Below are 26266 nucleotides of genomic sequence, written 5' to 3'. Positions count from 1 at the left end.
GAGGCCCTGGAAGGTCTGAACCCCTCGGGATTTTCAGCTTCCTACTTACGTGCCCGCTCTCCCCAGTGCTCATTTGCAATCAGTTGAATGTCCCTTCACAGCCCAACCTTGCCAAAGTCCTGAGCAAAGTACACATGGTACTGGGACCTCCCCCCTCCCACAGAAAAGCTATTGCCTGCTCCTCCTGCTGTCAGAGCCAGCAGTGCCCAAACAGCACAGCCACTATCACTGGATTTTAAGAAAAAAAAACTATAAACTTTACGCACCAGGACATCTTTCAGTTCAGCAGGGATTTCCCATTCTGTCGGGCACGCACAGTGAACACAATCTCCCTCTGCTTGCTAGGAACCACTAGAAGTTTCACCTAAGAAATTCCCAGCTATTGCAAGAACAAATCCTTGGTGATGTTCCCCAACACCACCAGCTTTCCCCACGTGCTACACCTCATAAAAGGATGTAATAGTTTGGATTGGAAAGGACCTTAAAGCTCATCCAATTCCAACCCACTGCTATAGAGCAGGGACACCTTCCACTAGACCAGGTTGCCCCAAGCTCCGTCCAACCTGGCCTTGAACACTGCCAGGGATGGGGCATCCACAGCTTCTCTGGGCAACCTGTGACAGTGCCTCAGCACCCCCACAGGGAAGAACTTCTTCCTGAGATCTCATCTCAATTTCCCCTCTGTCAGCTTATGGCTTTTGGTCTTACAAGGATGTTACAGCTTTGTGAGGGCTCAGGAGACTTGTAGCTCAGTGCAGCTCTTCCCTGGACCATACTCTTACCTTGTAAGGCTACAAATTGATCTCCCTCCATCGCAAGTCACTTCCACCCCTTTCCCTTTTTTTTTTTTAGGATTTAAAATACAGATGTTAGTGTGATTGAGAAGTTCAGTATTTGTAGAAAACGTTGCATGTAGCAACACTGCATAAGCATGCTACTGTTTGATATTGTCACTTCAAACTCCTTACATGCACCATGTAGCCTCCAATTATTTAAGCTTTCTACTCTCCAGAGCCTTTCTTTGCTCAGCTCCATATCCCCAAAACACCCAAAACCTATGATATACTATGACAAATGTTAACAACAGTGAAAGAGGAGACCTACACACAGTAGAACAGGTTTTGCTTTCTCATCACTTGGATACACAGCCCCTGTATACACAGAAGGCAGCAAAGAGCCTCACAGGACCATGGCTAGCTCTACCCTCTTCAGGGGAAAGGATTAAGGCATATTTATTTATTTATTTAACCCTTAGCAAGTGATTCATGTAAAGGTTACAGAAAAACATCCAGCAGAGTCACAAATATTTTCTATTACATCCCTACAGGCAATAACCCTTTTCTCCAGTGAGAAATGCTTGTAAAACCTGCATGAATTCACACTGGCACACAGACACTGTGAGATTTGTATAGATTTGGAGGCAAAAGCACACATTTAATTACCTACCACTTAGTTTCATGTTTTCATACATTTCTTCATGCATCTAACTGGCATTTGTATGCATTTAATTTCTTCTTTTGTACTGCAGTTTTCTCTACTTGTCTGGAATTTCCACCAAACAGCAGGGAAAAAGCCTTCACATACACACAAATCAGTAAATCAATAAATCACAAAGACCTGCAAATTGATAGTTTCCATGCTCCCTGTCATGCTACCTCTAAGACAATCTCGACAGTTTATTATGGAAAAATATTCAAGTCTCTAACTGATGCACACCAAGTTTAAGAAACAGTATGACCACAACTTCATAAAAAATTACCTCATTCCAACTAGGCTTCCAGGAAGTTCAGTATTAAGGAACTGAATATCCCACTGGAATAAATCTACAAGGAAGTTCTTAATGAAACTGGAGTACTTGTGATCACTAACATGTTAACCATGAAAATCCCACCCATTATTTTAACTGGCATAGCAGCCACAGTGTCTTTTAAAGCCAGTGTCAAAGGAAACAAACAAAACCACCCCATCCTAACTTTATCTTTCTGAATTTGCTCATATCTTCATTTTTGCTGTACGTACATATGCAATACCTAACAGTTACATTACAATCTGGAACAACTCATTTAGGAGTAGGGATATTGCCAGCGGATACGCTTTCCCATGCAAATAAAAGCTTTTAAAAATAAACCCTGGGAGAATGTACCAGCATAAAATTATTTCATGCTGTTATTAAACAGAAGAAGTGCTTCATTATTTAAGATTGAAGTTATTAGCCTAAAATAGTTGGGTAGTAGAAACCTTTATGAATATTCCAACCTACCACTGTACCTCTCCAGCTCCTATCTTGATGTGCTCCTACCCCTCCTGGCAGCCCTCAGCACGGCTGTGCATAAGTTCCAAGTCCATATGTAACACTGGTAAGCAGTGAGCTGCAATACTACTACAAAGTGCTGAGAAAACATGCTACATACAAAACCTGAGTTCCCAACACAGCTTCCAGGCCATCAATTTTTTTTGTCCACATCCTCTTTACTTTTATTAGTAAATACCTTGTTAGTACAACTAAGAGGATGGAATGCTCCAAACTACTTATATAGCTATATATATATTCAGAGCAAAGCAATAAATCCATTCATCCTTACTATAGTTTCCAAGCATCATGTGATTATCTAGCTCCTCCAAAGACAGATTAAATAGGTCAGGATTTGGCTTGGGTTTGGTTTGTTTTTTTTTTTAAGTACAGAAGTTCTTAACAAATGCGTAAGGAGAAGCTGAGAACTCAAAACAACTAGCACCGGCCTGGGGAAGTAAAAGCTGAGCTTGATACAGGAAGTACTCTAGCCATGGAGAAATACCAGTCATGCTGCTGTGGCTATGAAAGGCTTGACTCAAATCTGTTAGTTTCTGTACTAAGCTTACAGAAAACATGAACTCTGTTGAAAAGTTATAAACAAATAAAACTGCAGCAAGATCAGGGCCCCCATGTTCTGCTTACTGATAAGGAAAGGAGTGATTTTGGAGCTTGCCCACAACAGTCAAGATAAATACTGAACATGCCAGCAGCTGAACTCCATCAGCAGGAAAGACAACTGGAGTGCATTTTACCAACACACTAGTGTTAAAATTCCCTGTGCTCCCGCCTAGTCATTTGCCATGACTGAAATACGGTCTGAGGAAAGAAGGAAAAACAGCCAACAAGTTTAAAAAAAGACCTGCACAAGTGCAGACAACTTAGGACTGAACACTAAATGCAGGAATCAGGTGACGGTTGAGTGAACCCAATCCAACTGCAAACAGAAATGTCAAGTAATAAGGGTTGCTTTCTCCCAGTTGCCCTTTTTTGCTCAACATCTTTCTTTTATCTAAGCCCTAATATTCAAAGCACTCTTTTTCAGCCACAAGACCACTCTACCATGCCTCACTGCTGTGCCTGAATTAGAGCGCCAGGAGTGACAGCCGCAAGTCCCATGTTCACTCAAAGGCACTTTCAAGTTGAACTGAAAGTGACATTTTACAACAGCCATCAGTATAACCAGGTAGTTTCAATGCCAGTTATGCCTCATTATGCCCTACATAGGAAAAAGTATTCCAGAGAAGATGCTACTGGAAGGAATGCTGGCACATGTGCTCTTCAAAAGGTTCATTATAGGATAATTTGTCTGATTTTAACTTGTAGTCTGCTGCTCTAACCACTTGCTGTTCTTTTCGGGGCCACAGCACAGGAGAAAGTTGGAAGAGCTTTCTGGGAAATACTGAATATGCATGACAAATTGAATTCACATGGGTTTTTTTCCTAAGGCTAGCACATTCTCCTTCACTATATGGACAAATACTACTTCTATCATGAAACACAAACTTATAGTCAGATTGTTATATTTATTTAAATTGCATTAACTTGTATTTGTTGCCTTAGGACTTATGAATAATACATTTAATAAGAAATAATTGAAGTGGTCAAGAAAGAATCATAAAATCACAGACTGGTTTGGGTTGGAAGGGACCTTAAAGCTCATTCAGTTCCAAACCCCTGCCATGGGCAGGGATACCTTCCACTAGACCAGGCTGCTCGAAGGTGCTGTTAATATCAGAGGTATGAAATGATATTTTGCAGATTAGATTTGAAAATCAGGTGAATCATGAAATGTCAAGCAAGGACAAGGGACCAACAGAGAGTTTCGGTGTCATGTTCAAACACCTTGCAACCCAAAAACCTGGGAGGTGACTAGCCAGCCTGCAGCCTAGAAAGCCAGGAACAATCTGTTCCGAACTTAGACAGTAGCTTACAAAAAACCCCAGTTTTAAAAACTTGCTACATAAAAACCCCACTTCTAAACTTTGGCTATATGTGCAGGGCAGGAGAACAAAATGGAGAACACGCAGGCTTTGATACTGCTGCTGCCTTGGGCAGCTTCCATTATCCTCTGTTGTCTATAGCTGTCCTTCACCAATGCTCCTGACCTTGCTGTAGTATCAGCAAGGTAATATATACCTGCAGGTAACAGTTCATTTTATATATTGCCTCTGACCACATCAGTACATCCATGATCGCCTCGCTGCTGTCCTGTGCCCACCTTCTTTGTTCCCTCAGTTAATGCATCCTTATTCAGCATCCAGCTGCTCAGAACTGCTCCACCTCACGTTACAGCTTGTGCTTTCATTACAAATCGTGACAACCGACTGCAATATTTTTAGAGTGAAATTGTTAGGAGATTATATTTGTTCTTTTTTAAAGGCCGCTGTCATCACTTCTGTTTTAATGCACACTGTTCCTCATTTGGCAGCACCAGATCACCATTTGGCAGCACCAGACTGACATGACCATTTTTCTTGTGCCATGCACATCTTGACCTAAGCTCAGGCTTGTGCTGTGCCAAAAGAAATAGCAGTGACAGATCTGCAAACTGGGAGGAGATAAAAAGAAAGAAAAAAATCCTAGAGAACTCAGGAATTCCAACCCCACTCTCCACTATATGTACAGGACAAGGAAATAGCAATGCATGTCACATACACTAATGGTGTAATCCCACCCTAAGCTTTGGTCCTGTCTCCACATGTACCATTAGGCATTTCCATGTGTTGCAACTGCACGGATGTGCATGGAATGTTTCTCCGCAACTATCTTCTTTCCAGAGGTAAATACCTGAATAACTGTTCCAGGAAACTTCTCATTTTATTTTGGCACTTGATAGTTTGCACAAGGAAAAGAAAAAACAAAACCCTTCCCCCCCCCCCCCCCCTTTCCTCCCCCTCTTTCACTTCCCATCTTTGTTGACACCCAAGAGGTTTCTCTGCAACACTTCTGGTTCATTACTTCTGAGGGAAATAAGTCTGCTCCACATTTCCCAGATCTGACTTAATTTGGATTAAACAATCTTAAAAGAGCAAAGAAAAAAGCTCATGATTGTAATTTCTCAATTACAGCACTGAAAATACTTACAAAAAGTCTAAAATGTAAAACATAAACCTTAATTAGGCACTCAATCTCTTTTTCTCTAAATTGCTTCAGATCAGCTGGAGGGCTGGCACATTGTGCGTACTGTCCTTAGGAGCTTTCAGAAACTGAACTTTCCCTCTCCCTTGGTTCAGGGTCAAGTGTCCACCTTCTCTTGGACACTTCCTTTTCTGCCCAGATCACGATGGGATTCAGTGCAAATACAGTAAGGAGGATGTATCCCTCTCTGAGGAGATGATCATCTTTATCATATTACTTTTCAGTACATGCTTTCAGAGTTATAGGACCTAACTGCTATTTGAAAGATTTATGACCATTAACACATTGTATTTCATTTATCCTGCATACTATTGACTTTGTATTTATTCCATTAAATCTTAGCCCCCAGCTCCTTTTGACCCGTTCAGGGGTTTCTGCCACCATATGTATTTTAGGAGTACTTTTGTGATGACAAAAGCACAAAGACAAAAAAGGTAGAATCCAAAGGATGATTTAGTAAACAATGCAACAGTTTAATGGGTGAGAGCTATTTGTGTACTGAAAAGCGAATTTGCTTTTTTGGAAGAGCTATGCAACTTCTACTCAGGGCATTTTACACAAGCACGTGTCTGAAACTGAAACTTTTGAAGTCATGGTCAAAAAAGCAGAAAAAACGCCAAACTGACCTTAGCTACCAAAAATTGTAATATAGAAAAGATAATTTTTCCTTTTTAGTGCAAACAGAACAGGATTTTTAAAAAAATACAAAATGGGAATTCTGTAATTCCTGGCAGCTGCAACTCAGATCATAGTGTTATCATGTGTATTCCTTCTGTTCTCAATTACAAGCTGATCCCATGAGGATTAAAACTTCCATTGCTCTGATGTAAAGGGCCTCCTGATTATTCCAAGCAGAAATTTAACATTCAGTAAAACTGTGTAAAGCCTTTCTTGCATTTCATAGCTTCTCCCAAAGTTGAGATTAGGGTCCAACCCCACAGACACATGCACTCTTGAACGTGCAACAGAAAAACAATCAAGATGTTTTTCACACCTTGGTCCCTAAAGACGCCTCAATGATCACTACATCTTGCATGCAAACAAGAGCTCAATAGCCACTCCTGTCACATTTCATTTTGTGGTGCCTGCAGAGCACAGTGAAGTTCTGATTACCTAATGAAGAACCACTGCTTAAAAAAATGAAATAATTTCTCCAAACCAAGCAGATTTACAGTATGTAGCAAATTCATCATCTTTTCATACACATACAATTGTTCCAAACAGCTGGAAAAGCAAACTGTGCAACAATAACAAGCTTTTATTGTTAAATAGAGCATCCATGTTGGATGCTATATTGAATACATACAAGCAGCCAGAAACTCAGCAACTCTACTAATGGTACATGCTTCTCCTAACTTGACTAAAACTTGTTTGCTCAGAGTTACACTCGGAAACAACCAACTCTGTGTCAGGAATGGAATTACTCCAGATTTGCACTGTTCCAACTCAGCTCTGAATCCATCTCCCAGAGTATACTGCCTTTGGCTTAAAAAGCAAGGGCACTGGGCTTGGGCTTACCAGAAAACATCACAACCACAGGAGGATGCCTGTTGTTTTTAAACACCAGTGAGTAAGAGTGTGCTTACCACTATGCACTTAACATTACTGACTCTCATCCTGTCCCAGCCTCTAGCTCCCCTGGCACCCCAACTCTAAGATTAAAACTATTCTGATGCCTCTCTCTCACTGGAATTAAAATACAATATATCTGGATAGGGATATCAAACCAGAGCAGATTAGAATTGCTTATTTAGCCTCTTCCTGGATGTTTAAACTGTCATTTCCAAGTGATCTGCTTTAAATAAATAACCAAAACCAAAATATAATAAACCTAACCACTATTAACAAACTATTTCCATTGGAAAGAGAAAGAAGAAAGTATTGAAGCTTCTTGCTTATCACAACTCTGTTTTCTCAGATATTTTACTTTTTTGCCTTACCTTTGGTATAGGTTCAAGGAAAAAAAAACATCTTTAAAAATAGCAAAGTAGAAACTCGCACCACAGCCAATGGTATGAAGAAAAGCTTGAAGGTGCAAGGCCTGTAAGATAACTTGGCTGAAAAAGCCAGGGACCCATGAGAGGAGACACTTGGGACTACTCATCCTCCATATAACAACCAAGTCATTCACAGGATCCTACAGAAGAGCAGCCCAGCAGAAGCATACAGCTGTCGAACTCTTCAAGACTACCATCTTATTTTCCCATTGCATTTTTAACCTTCCCCATCCTGCCTGCTATTGTGTTCCTGCCCCTTTGTCTTCTTACTTCCCCACCGCCCACATCCATGATCTTCCTCTTCTCACTATGACACTATGGGCAGGCAGTTCTGGGATGCAAGGATGGGTGCAGACACCTACCATGCAAAACAAGGACCACACAATGGGTGCACAGGGAGGTGTAAGGCAGGATAGCTGCTTGTGGGCTGCGGCATAGCAGCTGACAGAGTGAAGAGAGTCCAGCGGCAAAAAACTGTCAGGAAGCAGCAAGAGCTGAAGGACAGCAACTGGAGACTTCAAACGCTGATGACAACAAACTGTTGGATTTGCTGCTGCAATATACTATTTTTACATGTCTTGATTTGTAAGGGGGAAAAAAAGGCAGCTTTTTGTTATGCTTTTGACAGAAATCTAGAACTTTTTTTCCCCTTCTTCATAATCCCCACTTTTTTACATTAGTTTTATGGAGATATTACAAGACACACCAGCCTCAGGTCTTACTTGTCCTGCTTTTCCTCTCAGACAAGCACTGGATGCCTGTTCCGCACATACAGTGAGGACACAGCAGCAGCGCTGATGCAGTACCACCAGTTCAAACACTAGGAATAAAGATGTGTCAGCTTTTCTACTATGCACACTTCTTCCTGACCTTCTACCTCTGTTAAAAAAAAATGACTTGGGTTCAACCACCCCTCACTTCCCCAAAATAACCAGTCTCACAGCCTTTCAACAAGCAACCTTAATTTATGAATGTATAAGCATCTCTGTAAAGGTCGTTATGATACAGCTTTCTTTATTCAGTTTTTTATATAGAATTAAATATAATGGCAATGAAATAAGCAAATACTAACCCTTTGCTGATTTCTAACCCTTTATGGTACTTGCAAGAGAGTGACTGTAATTAAAGCTTTAAAACCAATTATTTTTCTAGTTGGGGAATGGTTAGTCTAGTATTAGTGTTAGAATTGCTTACCTAGGCAACCCAGGGGGAAATCTGTACACTGAAGTGTACAGATATATTCAATACGCTGAATATTCAGCATACTTCAGTAAGGCAACCCAGAAAAGCTCCATTACAGACACTGGATTCAGCCAAGCCTGCTTTCCCCATGAATTTGCTCAGAGCAAGAAAGCAAACAGATAGGAAAGAGATGCATACAATAAACAAGGAGTTGCAGGACTGACTCACAGTGTGACTGCAAGGTTTTCCAGGCTATACTAAGAGAAGAGCCCTAGACTGCTTGGAAGGCCATTTACTGACTATAATGTGACGAGCCAAGAGAGTAGGTACCATTTATGAAAGAGGTAGAGAGAATATATAAAAATCATTCCACCTATACTAGAATGTACTGTTCAAAAACCCAAAACACTTCAGTCCAAAAACAGATGAGACCAAGCAAGGTCTGAAATGGTCTGCACCCCATACAAGAGTAAGACAGTTGAATTACTGCATCCTTGGCTCACCCTGTGCTCACTACTCTGGTTCTGCATTCCTGTGCCTACAGCACCCCCCTTGAAATCTCAGGACATGCTTCCAAGGGAGCACTAGGCTCTGCTTTTGAAACCTCTGTCTAGTATCCCACTGCGTGACTAAGAATCTGGCAAGCAAATCCAAAGCCAAGGGCTGCCACCACTGAAAGCAGCTGTCAAATAGGAATTAAATTATCACCTGGGAACTAATTTTAAAGCTCAGATCCTTACCACAATTTAAGTTACCTTATCCAGCAAGACAACAATATAAGACATTACTGACTTAACAAGCCAGCAAACGGGTCAAGCAAGACTACTTGGTGGAGTGACACTTCAGTAGTTACAGGAAAAGGGTCACACATAAAAAGATGAAGCCGTTTCACTGTAAGGCCCAAAGACACTCAGCATCCAGCAAAAGGGCACTTAGAACCTGACGGTGTTGGCGACAGCACTGGTTACTGGCCAAAATACCAGCAGAAATACACCAAACCTCCTTCTTCCCCACTTTTTTATTGGTAGAGCAATGCACGTATGACCTCTTGTGTTTTTAGTATCACAAAGCTTTCAAACCTCATTTTATATGACCTGGTGGTATTAAAGTGCTCTTACCCACAACCCAGATAACAAAGCCCTTTTCAAGGAGAAAGCAAGATACGTAACACTTTTCAGGCTTCCAAGCCAGTATAAACTTGGCACACTCAACAGAAGTGAGCGAGCAGATGTGTGATGGTATCATCACCTGACAACGGGCCGAACTACGTAATCACTTGGGGCTTTCCAAAAACTACCCACCAACCATATGCAGACACAGGGCTGTGTTTTGCCAATGTGCTCCATTTGTATAAGCTGGCAGCTAATAAAGCTATAAGCCCTGTTTTAAGAGTAAAATTGTGATGAAATGTATCACTAAGCACACATCACGGTCATCTTCTTTCCTGAGACCTACAAAGCTGATCTTTCCAGATACATCTTAAAAAATACTAACAGTTAAGCATGAATCTCTCTCCGGGGGGGGGAGGGGGACAACTGTGAAAGACACAGCAAAATCTAAAAGCAGTCTAAAGCACCAGTGTGGCTTTGTAACTTGTCAAACGGTGTCCAAGGTTCTCCAGGCAAGACGAGAGCATCTCATCCTGGAGACACACCTCCTACCTCGTCTGTAAGAATGCGATGGGTGCAGGGATCCCAAGGCAGGGAACCGGACCATACCTTCATGGGTAGGCTCTGGGTCAGGTGTCAGCGAGATGTCGTCCAGCTCGCGCAAACAGAGCCATTCTCCATCCATCGACACTCGGAATTTGCAAAGATAGATGGTCTCCATGGCAGCCTGAGTGATCTTGTCTGTGGTGGGGGTTGGCATGTCGCTTTGAGGCGTCAGAGCAGACATGATGACTCAGCTGGTACAACAACAGGAACAGGGGGAAAAATCAGGACTGAAAAGCCTTCCGAAGAAGAAAATGAGAAATACCTTGCTGTTAAAGAACAGATGTGCTCAGGGTCGCACAGGCTGCTCTGGCCTTTTCATACATAAAGCAAGGTAAAAAGGCTGCTCCTTCAGGCTCCTCTCTTCCTCCCTTCTTGTCACCAACTGTTGTCGTCTTCAGCTGTGCTAGAGGCTATTGATCCTAAGCAACCACAGGAGACCTGGCTGCTGCATCAAAGCCAGGGGGTGGGAAAAAACAAGGAAAAAAAAAATATATATTAAAAAAAAAAAAAAGCAAAGCAGAACAAGGAAAAAGAATGGCTTCCTCTGCTGATTACCCAAGCAAAAACAAAGGAAGAATGCAGAGATGGATATCCAGGTTTGCCAGAATCACACTGCTGGTCTCTTTCTCCCAGCAAAGCCGGAGTGCCGACAGGATTGGCTGTGCGCAGTGAACAGGGTGGTGACCAAAATGGCTGACTAATGAACTGAACTGAAAAATCAGGCTCATGTGATCAGCTGCTCCGAGCGGAGGGCAAGCGATTCCCAGGATGCTGATGCAGAGACAGCAATTAGGCTCTCTTCATGCACAGCACCTTCTCATCAGGCTGTGCTAGTCCATTTGGGAGCAAGCATAAAGCCGCATGCAGGTTTCTCATCCTTCATCTCCACACTACAAAAGAGGCACAGACTGGCAGCGTGAGGAATACAAAGACACATTTGTATTCCTTTCGCATGCCTGGATGCCACTACAGGAATTAAAGTACCACCTTTGTTTTCATAGTAGGTGTGGAAGTCACAATTTGTGTTTTAGTCGCCGTGCTACCTTCCCAAAGGGTACCATTGAGCCAAGATTTCCCACACACAGAACAATGTTCAGACGGATTTATTCTTTCAGGAAAACAATGAGGGGGGGCGGGAAAAGACCTGGCTCCAAGCACTTCAGTGCCAAGGATTAAGCTTTTTTAGGAGGGCACATGCACACAGAAGAACAATGAGGGTGAATACCACAAACATCTGTAAGATTCATGACAGAATTTCAGTGCTTCAAAACCTCATCTGAAAATTGGTACAGCTCAGGTGAGGCTGATGAAGTATTGCCCCTGCAGGCAGACAGGCAGACAAACAGGCTTTCAATGACTCAAAAACAGGTGACAGCACTGTGCTGCTGTCGCTTCAGAGCCAGCTCCATCACCTCCGTTTCCCCAAGCCACCGCTGAGGGACAAGGGGTCCCAGGTCACAGACACCCTCCTTATTTCGGAGGACACTGTTTAACCAGGGCACAGGACACAGTGTCACCACCCACCTGAACTGTGACATCAGGCAACACTAAATGAGTTTATCTTGATTCCTGTGTGGCTCTAGTATCCCTATGGAGAGCAGATACAGTGCATCTACCTGAAATGAACGCCTAGTCCCCCCAGCTAAATTTGGACAAGGCTGACTGTTCACCAGAACAGTATATTTATAGGAACACATGAATGATTAATGCATTGGACCTTATTCTCTGTACTTGCTCTTCCCTGAAGAAATACAAAGATGTACATCTATTGCTTAAGGTTGTGCAATACAAAACCTGATCATTTGACAGAGTTCAGCATACCAGTGCATCCAAATTTTTGAAGAAAAGCACCCATTACGTAATAACCTCCTAACACTGGCAAAAAGGGTTAAGAGCTGTCATTTCTGACAGGCAAGAGGAAGAATTTGCTTTTAGTGAAAGCCTCCTGCTCAGTGCATAACATTTTGACTCGGCAACTCTTCCCCCCCCCAGACTAAAGCAAACAAAGAGCCATGCAGTGTGTTATTAGTGATGCAAAGGAGAGTTATTTCATGAACGACAACAGCTACTATTGTTCCTCCTCCCTGAGAGAGAATGGGGCTTATAAACTGTGATGACAGCATTTTAACTCCTGTGATATTTATACATCCTGTCATAAATGACAACCTGTAGTTTCACTGCTCTTAAACCAGTGGAAATCGCCATATACAAACAGCTACAGGAGAACAGCTGGTCCCTCCTGCTAACCTTTTAAAAAAGCCTAAGCAAGCAGCAAATGATCAAGATAAACTCCTTAGAATCAACATAGTACCATAAGCCTTGTGTAAGGTGGTGTCCAACATACCTAATCCTCAGACAGTTTAATTCTTTTTTTGTTTGGATCAATTAGAAAAGCAAACAGCATTAGGTGTGACCCAGCAGTTCCCGTTTCACAACGCAGGTCTTCAACTGAACTCAGCACTGGCAAGCTGAATCACAGCATCACAGCAGAGCTCTGTTAAAAAGAAATAAGTAACTGTTCAACTTCCACTGGATTTCTTTTATACAGTTTACTTCTTAACATGAAGAAATAAATGAAGCCAGTCTGCCCTGTCCACCTCAGTTCTATTTTCAGGCTCTTCTACACCAACTTCCTGCTGCAAATACTCCACAAGGATACTTAAAGGACTTGGAAAATAATTTTCCAACTTCAAATAATTTCAGTTTATTAGTTTGATTTTTTTCTTAAAACAAAGCTTTGGACACAACATACCACTTAATAATTGCCACCTTAAAACAGAGCTACTTCACCTCTCTAAAACTGTACCTTCTAGTCCTGTAAGAAAAAAAAATATATGTAGCATGGATATACTTAGAAACACTGATGAAAAAAGAGAAAGGTATCAAATATTTGTATTTTCATAATTTCTTTGATAAAACTACTGTCCAGCTCAAGGCCTACTGATAAAACTCCATCAGGATTCAAGGGGTGGTCCACGGATGAAAGAAAACCAAATGCAGGTATATATGAAGAGGAGTTATTCACAAAGAACCACTTTCTCAAACGAGTCAGACAGCTTTGGCTGGTCTTACAAAACCCTCATGTTAGCCACACTTTGGCAAAAGCAGACGGAGGCTTTGGCTAGATGACAAAACAAGGCAGTTTTTGCAAAAACGTTTTCATGATTAAAGAATTAGAGATTGACTTTGTTGTAATTTTAAGAATAACCACCTGAGAGCAATGCACTGCATCAGCCACCAGGATTTGAAAGCTCAGCTGTACTGTGAAGTATTTTTAGTTTCAAAAGCTGAGTAACTTAGAATCATCTAAGCAATAAAACCCAAATTCCCAAACAGCCTTTTGGGCTCCAAGGGGCACCTCTGGGTGTACATTTACCTCCAGTGCCAGCAAGCTGAACTTCAGACATTACGATAAAACTTTCCCCATCACTGTGTATACCAAAGCAGCCGTACAGCAAAATGCCAGTGTTGGCAGATGAGACTATTACTTCAGACTATGAAGAAATACAAGTCTTTATATTGCAGCCTCTGACAAATATGAATCGTGAGCATATTCCTCCAAGTTCTCCTAATGCTTGTAACCTGTTTGTCACTGCTCTATCAGACCCAGAAGCCTGGCAGCCTGGTCCAGTAAGGTAGCTCCCAATTTCTAAGGGAAACAATTCTGATGTTCCTATTTTCTGCCCATGCTCTTGCCTGACATGTGAAAACCTCCTTCTAGCAAACCTATGAACATGACTTTTGCTCTTTCACTTCAGCTTCAACTTCGCATCAACGTGCCATCCAGCAATGGCATTACCAGTTGTGACAACTACAAACAGCATCAGGGCTGTGCCTGCTTCACGAACCAACAGAGCTGCTACTCCACAAATCATATGCTCTTCCAATAGCCTCTCTCCAGGCAATCTCTTAGGTGGAATATAATCTAAAATTAGTAACAAAGCATCTACACTGCAAAGCCCGTTTCTGACTCTTCTGTCAGCACAGATTCATGTATTACCTCAAATAACACCAGCACTTTGAACCCTCCGTGCTAAAAACGTAAGTGGGCAAAAGAAAGTTTAACAGCCTGAAAAGCAGTGACACAATTCCTTAATTTCTAGAATAAATGACAAACTGCTTTTTGTCTCCCTACTGTGAAATGCAGAGATATTATTTAAGGATTCAAGTAAACCCCCTAATTGAGGATACCATTAAAAAAGAGGAAGGAAAACTCTACTTGAAGTATCATGGTATCTGGTAGGCTTTCACTGGAAGCAAGGAATTATTTTGGCAGGATTTTTTTTTTTGTTTGGTTTTGTTTGTAAAGCCAGCATAATCAAGTTGCTTTCACTGTAGTTCCTGCAGCTCAGCATGTTTAAGTAAATCTTCTCGTTCCTTCTGTCTGTCTGGAAACACCTGTATCTAAAAAGCAGCTGAAAGTACCCTTCAATCCTGTCATAAGACCTCTTGAGAGACAAGAATTTAACCATTGGGTCAGATCAGGAAAAACCCCCAAGATTAAATAAGCTTCCAAAATATTCTCAAGTATTGACTTTTTGGTGTATTGGTCTCTACCTCCACTATAACACACAAATGCCAATATATAGTAATTATTTTTATTACTAATCATGGAAATAACAGCCTTCAGGTGCTGAAGGGAGGAACTTGGGATGTAGCAGGAAACACCCTTCACTTGCATTTGTTCTTTCATTTCACAGCTACATAGAGGGGAACTAGTATTCATGAAGTGTATCACTGGGATTTTTTAATACACACACAAGCTGCAAAAAGCCTTCTTTACACTCCTTGTTTTATCTTAACTCTTCAAGTAATTCCAGCACTGAAGGATCAAGGGAAGCAGACATGGAGAATCACTTCAGGTGCTACTGTGGAAAAAGGAGAAGCAGAGCATAGACATGACAGTCTTCATAACCCAGACCATGAGTAACACCACTGCACAGAATGACTGTCATTTATAGGAGATACAAGAAGGGATAATACCTGTAAGGCCACATTATTCTACAGGTAGCCAGGATTAGTGTCAACATTTAAGCACACAACATACTGTCTGCTCCTGAGCGAAGTTCAACCCACTGCTTTAAGGTCAACCCAAAGCAGCAAGTGAATGAGCAAGACAGCAGCAGAATCCATTGCTCCTGCTACTCAATGATAAATGCTCTTACAGACATGAGAACCAGGAAAGAAAACGCAACAAAAAAATCAAGACATGATGAAAAAAATTACTTACAGAGTCTGCCCTGGGAGAAATAGATTGATTCCAAAACACCATGCAAGCAGATCATGATCCGTGCTCCCTTCAGACACTGCTACCACCACATCAATCACTGATGCCTCCTGAGGAGGCTTTGACATAGGATATTGCACAGACATCTGTTACCTCAGGGTCAGCAAAGAACAAGGAAACGCGTACATTTATTTTATAAGGGTCTTCCACAAAGCGTACATGAACAGCCACTGAACAAGGCTCACACGAGGGATAAAGTGTTGCCCAACAAGTGAAGTTTTACACTAACTCCTTGTGAACCAATGCTGCTCACCTCAATGCCTCAGTTTTGCCACATCTCCACAGAAACCTTCTTACAATGAAGTTTGAACAGCAGAAGCATGATGGCTAAGGTTACATATTTTTCTTAAAAGCTTATTATCTGTCAGAAATAGCTCGGTACTTTGCACACACATCACAGGACTGCACTCAGTAAAGATTTCCTGACTGGAGGGAGAGAAGTAATAATGAAGGTTTTGACAGGACGCTGTCAGTTTAACCAACTCGTGGGGGGGGGGGGGGAGTTTTGGACTGCGAACAAAAGTTTGCTATCAGAGACAGCCCTTCATGTAGCTCAAAGCAAAGCTGGGTCATTTCACCTGCTACTGGCATTACAGAAATGGACTTTTCCTTCACAGGCTAGTGCTCTGCTGGAGTGTGGGGGGATGAAGAGGGAGGAGGAGGGTGAGAGAGAAGGAAAGATACCCTCCCCAAATAATCAGATAATACGTGAGTGAACACTCACCTGGGATATAGGCAGGAGCAGACACAACAAAGGCAAAGAGGTGGGTTACCCACACCCTGGCCCAAGCCCAGAAGCTGCAGCTATCCACTCAAGATGGATGGTCTGAAAGGGGGAGACCTCTTCTATATGCACCCATACACATAGTTTTTGTTTGGTTTTAAAACACACCACCTACTTCACAGTACTCCGGCTTACCCAAATACACCGCAAGAACATCACAAGCAATCATACAAAGCAGAAAACTCTTTGCCACCCATCCACCCCGCCCCACAGGCGGCAACACACTTCAGCCTCGCCAAGTACCCCGCCTTCGGCTTGCCCTCGATGCCAGCACCGGGCGGATGCCCCAGAGGGTGCTGCCCACCACATAACTACACCCCAAGCCAAAGGCAGGGTGCCTTCAAAACCTCATGGGCACCGCTCCATGCGCCAATCGCCGTCGGAGCCCCCGCCTCGCCCGGCGGCCCTCAGCCTTGCAGCGGCACCTCCACCCCACCCCCCCCCCCGGCACACACCACCCCGCCTCGAGGGAAGCTCCCGCCGCCAGGGGAGGAGCCGGAGCCCCGCTGCTACTCACGGGTTCCGGCCGGGCCCGGATAGCTCAGCACGAGCACTGGCAGGGGGTCTCCGCCGCGGGGCGCCGGGGGTCTCCACACACCGCGCGGCGCGGCGGCGGCGCCTCCATGGCCGGGGTAGAGGAGGAAGAACGGCGGCGAGACAGGCGACGCCTCCTCCTCCTCCAACGCTGCCGCCACCCCCTCTCCCGGCTCGTCCCGCCGCTCCATGGCGGGAGGTAGCTCCGCAAGGTCCCCGTCCCGGGAACTTTCAGCCAGCGGCGGCACAAGCGACGCCCGCTCCGCCTCCGCCATCGCCGCCAGGGCCCGGCCCGGCCCCGCCCCGCCCGGGAAGCAGGGCCGCGGCCCGCCTCGGTCCGCCTTCGCCCGCTGCGGGGAGGGGCGGCTGGTTCTCTTGCGGCGACCCCCTTACACCAGCCGCGCCGACCCGACCCGCGCCCACCTGCTGCCGCCTGGAGCCCGGCGGTGCCGTGACTGCAGCGGCCCGAGCCCGGCCCTGCTCCTGGCAGGAGCTCTCCCCTCGGCCCGGGGCAGCAGGCCTCCGCTCCCCGAAGGATGGCTCACCGTAGACTGACTAAAACCGGGCAACCGAACTCCACGCGGTATAGAGCTTTGTGTCCACCCTTCTTACCGAGAGGTTTTTTTTGCCTCCAGCCTCATACCCTAACACGTTCTTTGTCACTGCTGCCAATTCATCTTTCTCCCACTTTATCAAAACCAAGGTGAACCTACCTCAGCTTCTACCATAAGCCTTCCACCCTGCTACAACCACCACCCGCCCTGTTCCAATTAAATGTTATCACCCGTATTTCACTGTCTGTTTCTACATTGGCCCAGAAGGAAGGAAGCAGCAGCCTTGTACATGTAAAGATGCCTTCCCGGGACCAGAGCCTGCACAGGGAAACACAGATTTTAAGCGTAAGAAAACCCCTTCACACAGCAACAAGGAAGTTGGACTCACACATGCTTTAACTCGCCCACAAAGAAAAGCTATTGCACCACATCTTGCCTCCCCCTCACCTTCTCAAGGGCAAGATCCCATCAACAACGTTTTCACATTCTCTGACAAGAGGTGAAAATACAAGGTCCAAATATACTCCTTACTATCACAACTACCACATCGACCATGTCAATTGGAATTTCACTTAGGAGATTATTTCTCTGAAGACAGTAATAAAGACATCTCATTAAGGCAGGGCAGTTGCTGTGGACTGTAGTGCTGTCAATAAGAAGGGAGAACACGAATCTGCCCGTTTCTAAATAATATTCTGCATTCAGTGCCCTGTGGTGAAGCTGAAGCATGTTGCTGCTTTGCTGCAACTAATTTAACAGATGCTTTAACTCGTTTTCCAAATCTCAAAGCTGAATGTTTGAATTTCAATTTTCCAGTGTTAGCAAGAATGAAATAACGCCCAGACTGTGGTGGAGTATTATGGAAGACAATGAGGAAAGACTTGACAAAATTTAAGGCAGCAGCAGGAGTATTTTTGTATAAGCTACTCAATGTATTTTGCTTACCTTGCATCAATAGAAATTTCAGGTTGTGATGAAGAAAAAGCACTGTCCACCTCTCTGCCACTGTGCTTTTTCTGCCCATGCTTCCAAAGGCAACCCAGGCTTTCTCTAGATGCTGATCGCCCACCAAGGACTGTTTGCCATGTGTATAAAGACAACAGACCACCTTCTACCTCTCCTTAGAGCTTGCTGCACACTGCCTATGTGCTTTTTAAACACAAATAATTCACATTTAAGTGCACAAAGGACTGTCTCTTGAATTTCCATCTGCTTGCTTGAAGCATTGTAACAATGCAGGAGCAGGTATCTCCACAGCCACGTGGGGCAACTCATGTGAGATGTGACTGTTGCCCGAGTGTTTAAATGCTAACCTGTGTTAGGTGCTGTTGAGGCAGACCCCACCACCAACCCCTTCTGAGTAGAGCAGCCAGCACTCACTAAGCAGGAGCCTGGTGAGGACAAGTGCCATTCAGTGTCACTTGACAGTATCAGAACCTTATCCAGAAGCACTGCTGGAAGCAAAAAAAATCCCAACCCCAAAACACCATTAACCACAACCTTGCCCCACTTCTCACTTACTTTCCTGACCATCATCTGTGGTCCTCCCCTTATTTGCATGTGTCCATTTTCACAGGGATCTTCAAAACCTGTTTGGCACCAAGGATTTCCCTTCAGCTCAAAACATCCCTCTAAGAAGCATCTCTTAGGACATCACAATGCCTTCCCTCACATGGCCATACTCACAGCCTTCCCACAATCACTCATTCATAAAACCATACAGGAGTGAGCTATTCATGGCTTTGTCCAATCTCTGAACTAACCAACTGAACTTAATGCTGTGGTTAATCTTAATTACAGTGCTGGGCCATCTGCTGGCTTCCTGTGCCGGGTGTGCCAAAACACTGAGCTCCCTCTTCCGTATGGCCTCAATCACTATGTTCCTTGGGAGCGTGTCTGTGATGGTGCACTAATTCAGTATTTCTCTTATTTATCGCTCAGATGGAAGTTGCCAGAATTTTTCATGCCAGCTGCCTAAAGCTTTTCAAGGGACCACAAAGCTGCCATGGATACTTACAGCTTGACTGCAGATCTACAAACCATCATCAGCCTTTAATTTTTGTACAAAGTGTGAAACGTACATGGCCAAGTGCTGTACTGAGATCTGCTGGATCTTTTTCTCATCCCATGTGATGACTGTTACACACCATTCTTCACCAGAAAAAGCTGCTTTTTATCTAGCATGTTACCTTTTCACTGACGTCAGGAGCATAGCTTGACATTATCAGTGGTGGCCTCCATCATGATCCCAACACAGGGTTAATACAAAGTGCAGTTTTGGGAAGCTCTGTCTCCCTCCTTGCTAAGGCTGGAACCAGCTCTAAGCCTTGCATTTCTCTATGGGAAAAGCAAGACGCTAACTGTTGGTTGCTGCTCACAGTAAGGGAAGACAAGAAAGCACAGGTGAAGGATATCTTTATCTGCATAGCTAATATGTTTCACATCTCACCTAAGGCCATCAAGGTGCAGAGAGCATTGTCAAATGAGAAGACATATTCAGCAGCCTCTTGAAGAAAGCCTCAACTTTGTCTGCATGACCCAGGCAATTCTATGGCAGGGATTGATTCCCAATGCTTTGCAGTTTGTTTCTGTGGAGTAATCTTTTTTTTTTTTTTTTTTAATCATGGAGCATTTAGATGCCTTTTGGCCTGTAAGCAGCAGAGGGTAAACATGCAGATCAACAGAACTTGTCATTTCACTGTTTTGTCCTATACCCCTACCTACCATACCAGAATTCCCTCTGAAATCACCATGCATAGCTCTGCATCCCATGGATCCAGGACATAAAAGGACTACAAAAAGTCTCCTTATTTCTGTTCCCAGCTTAATTGTTTTTCTACCTCCCCCTTTAATAATCAGCTTTGAAATTCAACAGAATTGCTTCAGAATTGCAATTAACAGCACAATCCTGGCATAAACAGGCCTAGAGTGTAAAGGTTGACATAAAAACCTACGGAAGCACATTTTGCTTGGAGAAAATGAGCAGAGCACACAAAAATAACCCCTCAAAACAAAACATAACCTAAACCAAACCACCTAGATACAACTAGGGTGTCTGTAACATTCATTCCCCGTAAATGATTTCACAGGGAAAACTGACAGCAGTACCTTTCACATGCTACTGGAACACAAAGTAAGGATGGGCTCTCTGAAAACTGTCCCAGGCTCAAGTGCAGCTCTTACCTGAGACAGTGTTTGCAGCTTTTAAGAAAAATTCATCAGTCATTCCTCCTTTACAGCCTGAACCAGAGCTCCCAGTCAGAAATTCAGTGTGCAGTTAAATGAGTTTACCTTCAAACTGAAGACGATGTTAGATCTCATCCGTCTGTCCTGTATCAATGCTACTTTAGACCTACAACAGCAGACAACATATTTATCACAGATGCATTTAATGTATTTTATCACTGGCAAACAGCTATGAAATGCAGGAAGGTCTTTGCTTGGCTTCTCACTGAATTCAGGAGGAGGGGAAAAGAGTAATAGCTTTCTGCATAGTTAGAAAATTAGAGATTTAAGAGAGCCTCAGAGTAGTTAGTTCCGAAACATGAGGGCAAAGAGGAGATAATCAGAACAACTAAATACCATAACCATATGCAACTCATTCTGTAGTTCAACACAGAAAAAGGATGGACCAAACCAAGACAGTAAAAAGGAAAAGGTGGTGACAGCTGCATCAACCTTATTCACAACCTGCCCTCAGGTCACTCCATCCCATCTCCCCACTCTCCCACATTATTCCATTTGCTTGACACACCCCTTGCAGCCCCCCAAACCCAGCATTTACAGTATAGAAAGATGACAGTGTTCCAATGGAGGAAAACATCTTAACTCACAGGCTGGATGAGGAAGGGTCCTGTGCTACTTTTAGAGGTAGCACCTTCTCAGAAGCATCCTGTGAAAAAAAAACCAAACCCACATACTACCCCAACCCCAGTTTGCTTAAGAATAAAAAAAACACATAATCTTTTATAAAATCTTTATTGGATTCAGCAGTGCTGCTTGCAGCTCTCAGGAATGCAGAAAAAGAACTATCACTTGAGCTTCCTGCTTTTCTTAACACCTGCGCGGATGCCAGACACCTCCCCAGCATATCTGTCCAATTCCCTCCGGACTTCACGGACCTGGCCTTTGCGGCGGATCTTGGCTCGCCGGAATTTCTCCCGGTGCTTAACCCTGGGGTTCCGATCGATCTTCCTCCTTTTGGGTGTGAGGCCTTTGTTCTTGATCATCTGGTAAGTGACACCTCTCTTTTTATTTGGATCCTCTCCATCCAACACTGCTTCTTCTCCAAGCCTGTCTTCATCTTCAGTTCTCTTTCTCTTGAGCTTCAACTTCTTCTCCATCATCTGGTAGTATTTTAGAGCAGCCTCTTCATCCAGGTCTGACTCACTGGAGGGCTCACCAGCTGAAGCCCAGCCATTAGCAAGTACAGGAGCACGTTTGGATTTGGTTTTCTTAACATCCAGTGGTAGAAACACTGCAAATTTCTTCTCCTTCCGTAACTTGTCTTCCTTCTTATCATAGTAGTTTTTCAGAAGCATACGGACTTGTGAGGACAGCTTTTGATCTATAACAGCTAGGTCATTGATTATATTTCTATAAGCAACCAGCCGTTCGATAACAGGGTGATTATGAACTGGCATCCTCTTTGACTTCAAAACCAAATAGAAACTGATATTGGCACAGTAATTCAAGTAGAGATGACACTTGGTCTGCAAATAGCGGCTGCCTTTCCCTTGCGGGATAGTGCCATTTTTGACCATCTGCAGTAGTGGGTGCAGTTCATCCTTGAGCTCCATTAGCTTGACTTCAAAGTCTTCAATCAGATGCAGGAGCTCAGGGGACTCCTGCTTCAGCAGCTTGAGCTGCTCCTTCTTGGAAAGGGCCTGCAAATCCTTGTCAATCTTCTGCCCTTTGCTGTCGTGGGTTTTCTGTTGATCAGCCAGATAGCCCTGAAACACATCTAAACCATAATCATCTTCCCCCAAGTCCTGCACCAACCGCCTTTGAATGACCTGAGCTTCCTGCTCCTCTTCCTCCTCCTCAGCATCAACCTCTTGCTGGCTACGCTTGCCCTTGGCCTGGGCATCGCTCCCGTAGTCTGTGTCGTAGTAGAGCTGCTTGCGCTGGCCCCAGGAGAGCTCATGAGGCAGTTTGGTGTCCTGATGGTGCTCCTCCAAGTCGCTTTCCATGGACAAGTCCCCATCTTCATCTTCAACCTCGTTTTCTAACTCCTTTTCACCTTCCCCATTCTTATCTTCACCTTCCCTTTCCTTGTCTTCACCTTCCCCATCGTGCTCCTCCTCACCTCCATCCTCTTCTGCGCTGTGGTCCAGGAAAAGATCCACCCCTTGTGCTTCCTCCTCCTCCTCCTCTTCTTCCTCACCGTGTCCATCCTCCTCACTGTCCTCTGGCAGCTGCAGCCCCAGCACTTCCTCCTCCTCCTCCTCGCTGCCTCCGGTCTCCTCCCCGCTCTCCAGGGCCGCCATCACCGCTTGGAACTGTGCCTCATGAAATTCCTCCACCTCGTCGCGCAGGCCCTCGGAGCCCGCCTGCCCGCCGGCCGCCTGCTCCCCGACATCCTCGTCCTCTTCCTCGGCCGGCTCTGCCCGCGGCCGCAGGAGAGTGCCGCGGCGCGTCCTCATAGCTCCGCTCCGGCTCTTCCACCGTGCCGTGCCGTGTTTCCGCTTCCCCACGCTTCGGGTTCCGGTTCCGCCGTGCGCGGCCCAGGGCTGAGCTGCGAGGTGGGGCTGACTCGCGGTGGCCCGAGCGCAGGGAGGCGGGTTCTGAGCCGGGGTTTGGCCAGCCCTCACCGTGTGTCTCCTGGAAGTACTTGCTCATTCAAACCCCACCGCTTGCAGCTAAGCTTCTAGTTCATGGGCTGAACTCCAGTTCGTAGCCACTCCAAAGTCTGGAATATAACTGAGTTTATTTCTACTATTAGGTTTTTAATAGAGTAATAGCCCTGAGGAGCTGTGCCACGCGGGCAGCCCCAAGCAAGGAGTTAGTTCAGTCGTGGCAGGTATCAGCAACGAATAATGCCGCACAAAAATAAGAGTGCCTTTTTCCCTCCTCAGGGGGTCTTGTCTTCACCTAAAAGCACAGACACATACAAGTGCTGTCTGTATAGTCTTACAACAAGGGGGAGGTGGAAAGCAACATACAAAGTGCACCTGACATCTGTCCCCTTTCTTACTGAAACATCTTATTACCCCGCAATCGCATCAAACTTTCAGAGAGAAAAAGTATTTGAAAACCTTTCTGGACACATCTGAGATCATGAACTCTTCCAAGTGCTTCCCATCACCCAGTCTTTACAGAGCATTACTACTGGACCACCCAGAAGCGGTCTGTTCTTAAGATGCAGGTAGCTGTTCCACAAGAGCAGAGGGGGGCACAGTGCTGAGTTTAGTCTGAGCTCAGAAACCCAAAGCCTGATAAATTAGGCAGGCACACATGCCCACAAGAGGAGCTCTGTGTACAAGTGCAGATGCCTTTTTCTCACCACGGAACAGGTGCAGTGCTATTTATAAATACTCCTGCACACCTCCTTGTGGAAAAAGACCTGCCAAGCAAATATTAAAGTTAACTGAAACGGTGGGGGGATGGGGGTGTGTGCACAACTTTACTCACTTTTTAGTGATTCCTTTGAATGCTGGTAGGTCTGACAGCAGACAAGTCTCACTTAGGAGCCTTTCTTCTGACGTCTGCATCGTCACTTCTGGGTCTAAATTTTCCATGTATGCTCTTGTACCAAAGGTATGTTTCACTTCAGGCTAAGACACCCTTTCCAAATCCATCTGTGCCAGTTTTCAGATACCACCTCTCCTGGATACAGGCCTGCATAACAAAGAGCAACAAAAATCAGTTGGTTTTGGTGGGACATGGCATTAATTCAATTTCTTAGCCACACCTCAGTGGAAATCCTCACTTGGTACTAGTTGGCCACTAAAGCACAGCCATCTCTGCTAATGAGGCTTTGTAATCCTGCTGATTAATCCCACCCTCTTTTGTGTGAAGTCCACCCAGAGAAGTCTGCATCTGATTTTTGTGTCATTAAAATTCCAGGTAACTTTTGTAAGTGTGACCTACAGAAGCCCAGGCCTTCACTGTGTCCCTGACACTTGTCATGTAACTGCCCTCACCACATAGTGCCCTCATCTTATTTTATTTTTCTTTTTTTAAGTCTTGCCCTTTCAAAATTCAGAGCCTTAACATCAGACAAACTTCCACTTGGATTTAAATGGAATTGATGTGTTAACTCTCAGTCCAAGGTTAATGTCTAAAAGCAGAAATCACATCTGCAGACATGTGAACCTTCTCCAGGACTTGCTGAAAACATCACCCATTTCTGATGAAGCTGGAAACGATATCTGATGTGAGTCAGTTCATCCAGTTAGTGGGAACTGGTCAAGCCAAACCACAGGGGTTTGCTATAAGCATCAGTGGAATCACCACCACCAATACAATAATCAGTGACCACTGTAGGTCTGGTTTAACCCACCAGTTCCTTTGCTTCCAAATGAGAAATGAGGAGAGAAGCCAGCCGTAGGACAGACTGCTAGCAGGGGTGTGTTATCTGGAGATGGCCCATGCCATGGTACAGCTGTCCTCCTTCCCGCTCCTCACCCAGCATGGCAAGGACACCCACAGACACAAGTTTGTCTCACTTTATCCAGGCACCTGTCCAGCATCTGACCTAGAAAACTCATTCAGCAAGTCCAGGGGTGATGGGAGGCACAGGACAAGTGAAGGGAGATTGAGACTACAAGGCTGGTTCCCATTTCTTTTCAAATTCTCAATTACTCCTCCACTAGCCTCTGCCAGTGACGTTTGCCAGCCCCTTACCCAACAGCTGCAGTTCTTTAATGTTTGCTTCCCCAGATAATATTCTGGTGATTCAGAATGTCACACAGTAAAAAGGGGGTAGTCCATAAAAGTAACAGACCGTAAAAGATACCTTCCTCTAAAGAGCTTGCAAGCAAGATCAAAATGCTCAGAGACATGCAGGTGGCTGACCGGGACTAAAATAGCTCTTGTGCCACCATATAAAGCCCAAAGGGCCTGTATGCAGTCATATCGATTTAGCAACCGAAATTCAGGTGTGCTGAGCACCAGCAGTTGGGGAAACACATCAAAATCAACAGCATCACACTAAATATAATTCTGCTCAGTCTCTCCCTTTGGGCTTGAAAATGGTCATGGATGATTCTGCTTGGATCTTACCAGTGCTGTGTTTTATCAGTGCGGTTTGGCAAAACTGACCAGAACCAGCATCTTCTGCAAGTGCTTTATTTTGCTGCCTGCGTCCCACCATCTTGTATGTTTTTAATATGTTACCTATTTTGTTACAAAGGTGACTGAACCAAATAGTGCTTTAGACAGACACCCCTACCACCTTATAGTTAACCAGGCTCATTTTAACCTTATGCAAAATATGGGGCACATTGAACCTCTTGCTGCTGCTGCTTCAGAAGAGAGCTTCACATGAAACTGTTGGCAATATTTTCTGGGGAGGGAGAAAGGAAACAAAACCAAATTTTGCCCTCCTAAAGATGGAGCCCTAGTGAGAGAACAAGGTTTATAAAGAGCTATGCATAACCTGATGCCCTGCTGGGAGGTGGGCTTGCACCCATGTCATCGTGTCCCCCCCCCCGGGAAACCTTGCGTGTGAGCACTGCTGATGCAACACAACAGCTCATTGCATCATGCAGCTGCCATAGGAGATACTTGTGCTAGGAGAAAAAGCTCAGGGGACAGATCCCAGAGTATTTGAACACCT

The 26266-nt window shown here is 44.5% G+C and overlaps 2 protein-coding genes across 11 annotated transcripts in view; both read right to left on the bottom strand.

Moving 5' to 3' along the window:
* Positions 1–17211, bottom strand: part of RUFY3 (RUN and FYVE domain containing 3) — a 45892-nt gene extending 28681 nt beyond the window's left edge. For 4 of the 9 annotated variants that reach the window (XR_008975009.1, XM_057429966.1, XM_057429967.1 and 1 more), the window contains exon 1: positions 16914–17211. Coding sequence is in view for 8 of the 9 variants with exons in the window: in XM_057429966.1 (XP_057285949.1) it covers positions 16914–17205 (292 nt within the window). In the remaining variant the exon portion in view is untranslated. Of the gene's footprint in view, positions 1–10328; positions 11210–16913 lie in introns of those variants that run through there. The other 5 variants (XM_057429969.1, XM_057429968.1, XM_057429970.1 and 2 more) reach the window with 5 other exon arrangements.
* Positions 17212–21445: 4234 nt separating this feature from the next.
* On the bottom strand, positions 21446–23168 carry UTP3 (UTP3 small subunit processome component). Of its 2 annotated transcripts, XM_057429962.1 has the most exons (2): positions 22769–23168; positions 21446–22726 (listed from the first exon to the last, which is right to left on the bottom strand). In XM_057429962.1, exons 1-2 carry the CDS (start codon positions 23127–23129, stop codon positions 21516–21518), a joined length of 1572 nt encoding a protein of 523 aa, XP_057285945.1. In that variant the 5' UTR covers positions 23130–23168; the 3' UTR covers positions 21446–21515. The 2 variants fall into 2 exon arrangements, with proteins under 2 accessions (XP_057285945.1, XP_057285944.1); XM_057429961.1 differs by having other exon boundaries at positions 21446–23168.
* Between the last annotated feature and the right edge of the window lie 3098 nt (positions 23169–26266).

Source organism: Pezoporus wallicus, unplaced genomic scaffold, assembly GCF_028554395.1.
Source record: "Pezoporus wallicus isolate ANWC-B61680 ecotype Strahan unplaced genomic scaffold, APGP_CSIRO_Pwel_v1 contig_7351, whole genome shotgun sequence".
In the NCBI taxonomy this organism is placed as follows: Eukaryota; Metazoa; Chordata; class Aves; order Psittaciformes; family Psittacidae; genus Pezoporus; species Pezoporus wallicus.
The sequence above is the reverse complement of the archived record's forward strand: the minus strand, read 5'-3'. Positions and strand labels throughout refer to the sequence as shown.

What these genes read in the sequence shown, in the direction of transcription:
- UTP3 (XM_057429961.1), bottom strand. Translation starts at nt 23,129, where the DNA reads ATGAGGACGCGCCGCGGCACTCTCCTGCGGCCGCGGGCAGAGCCGGCC.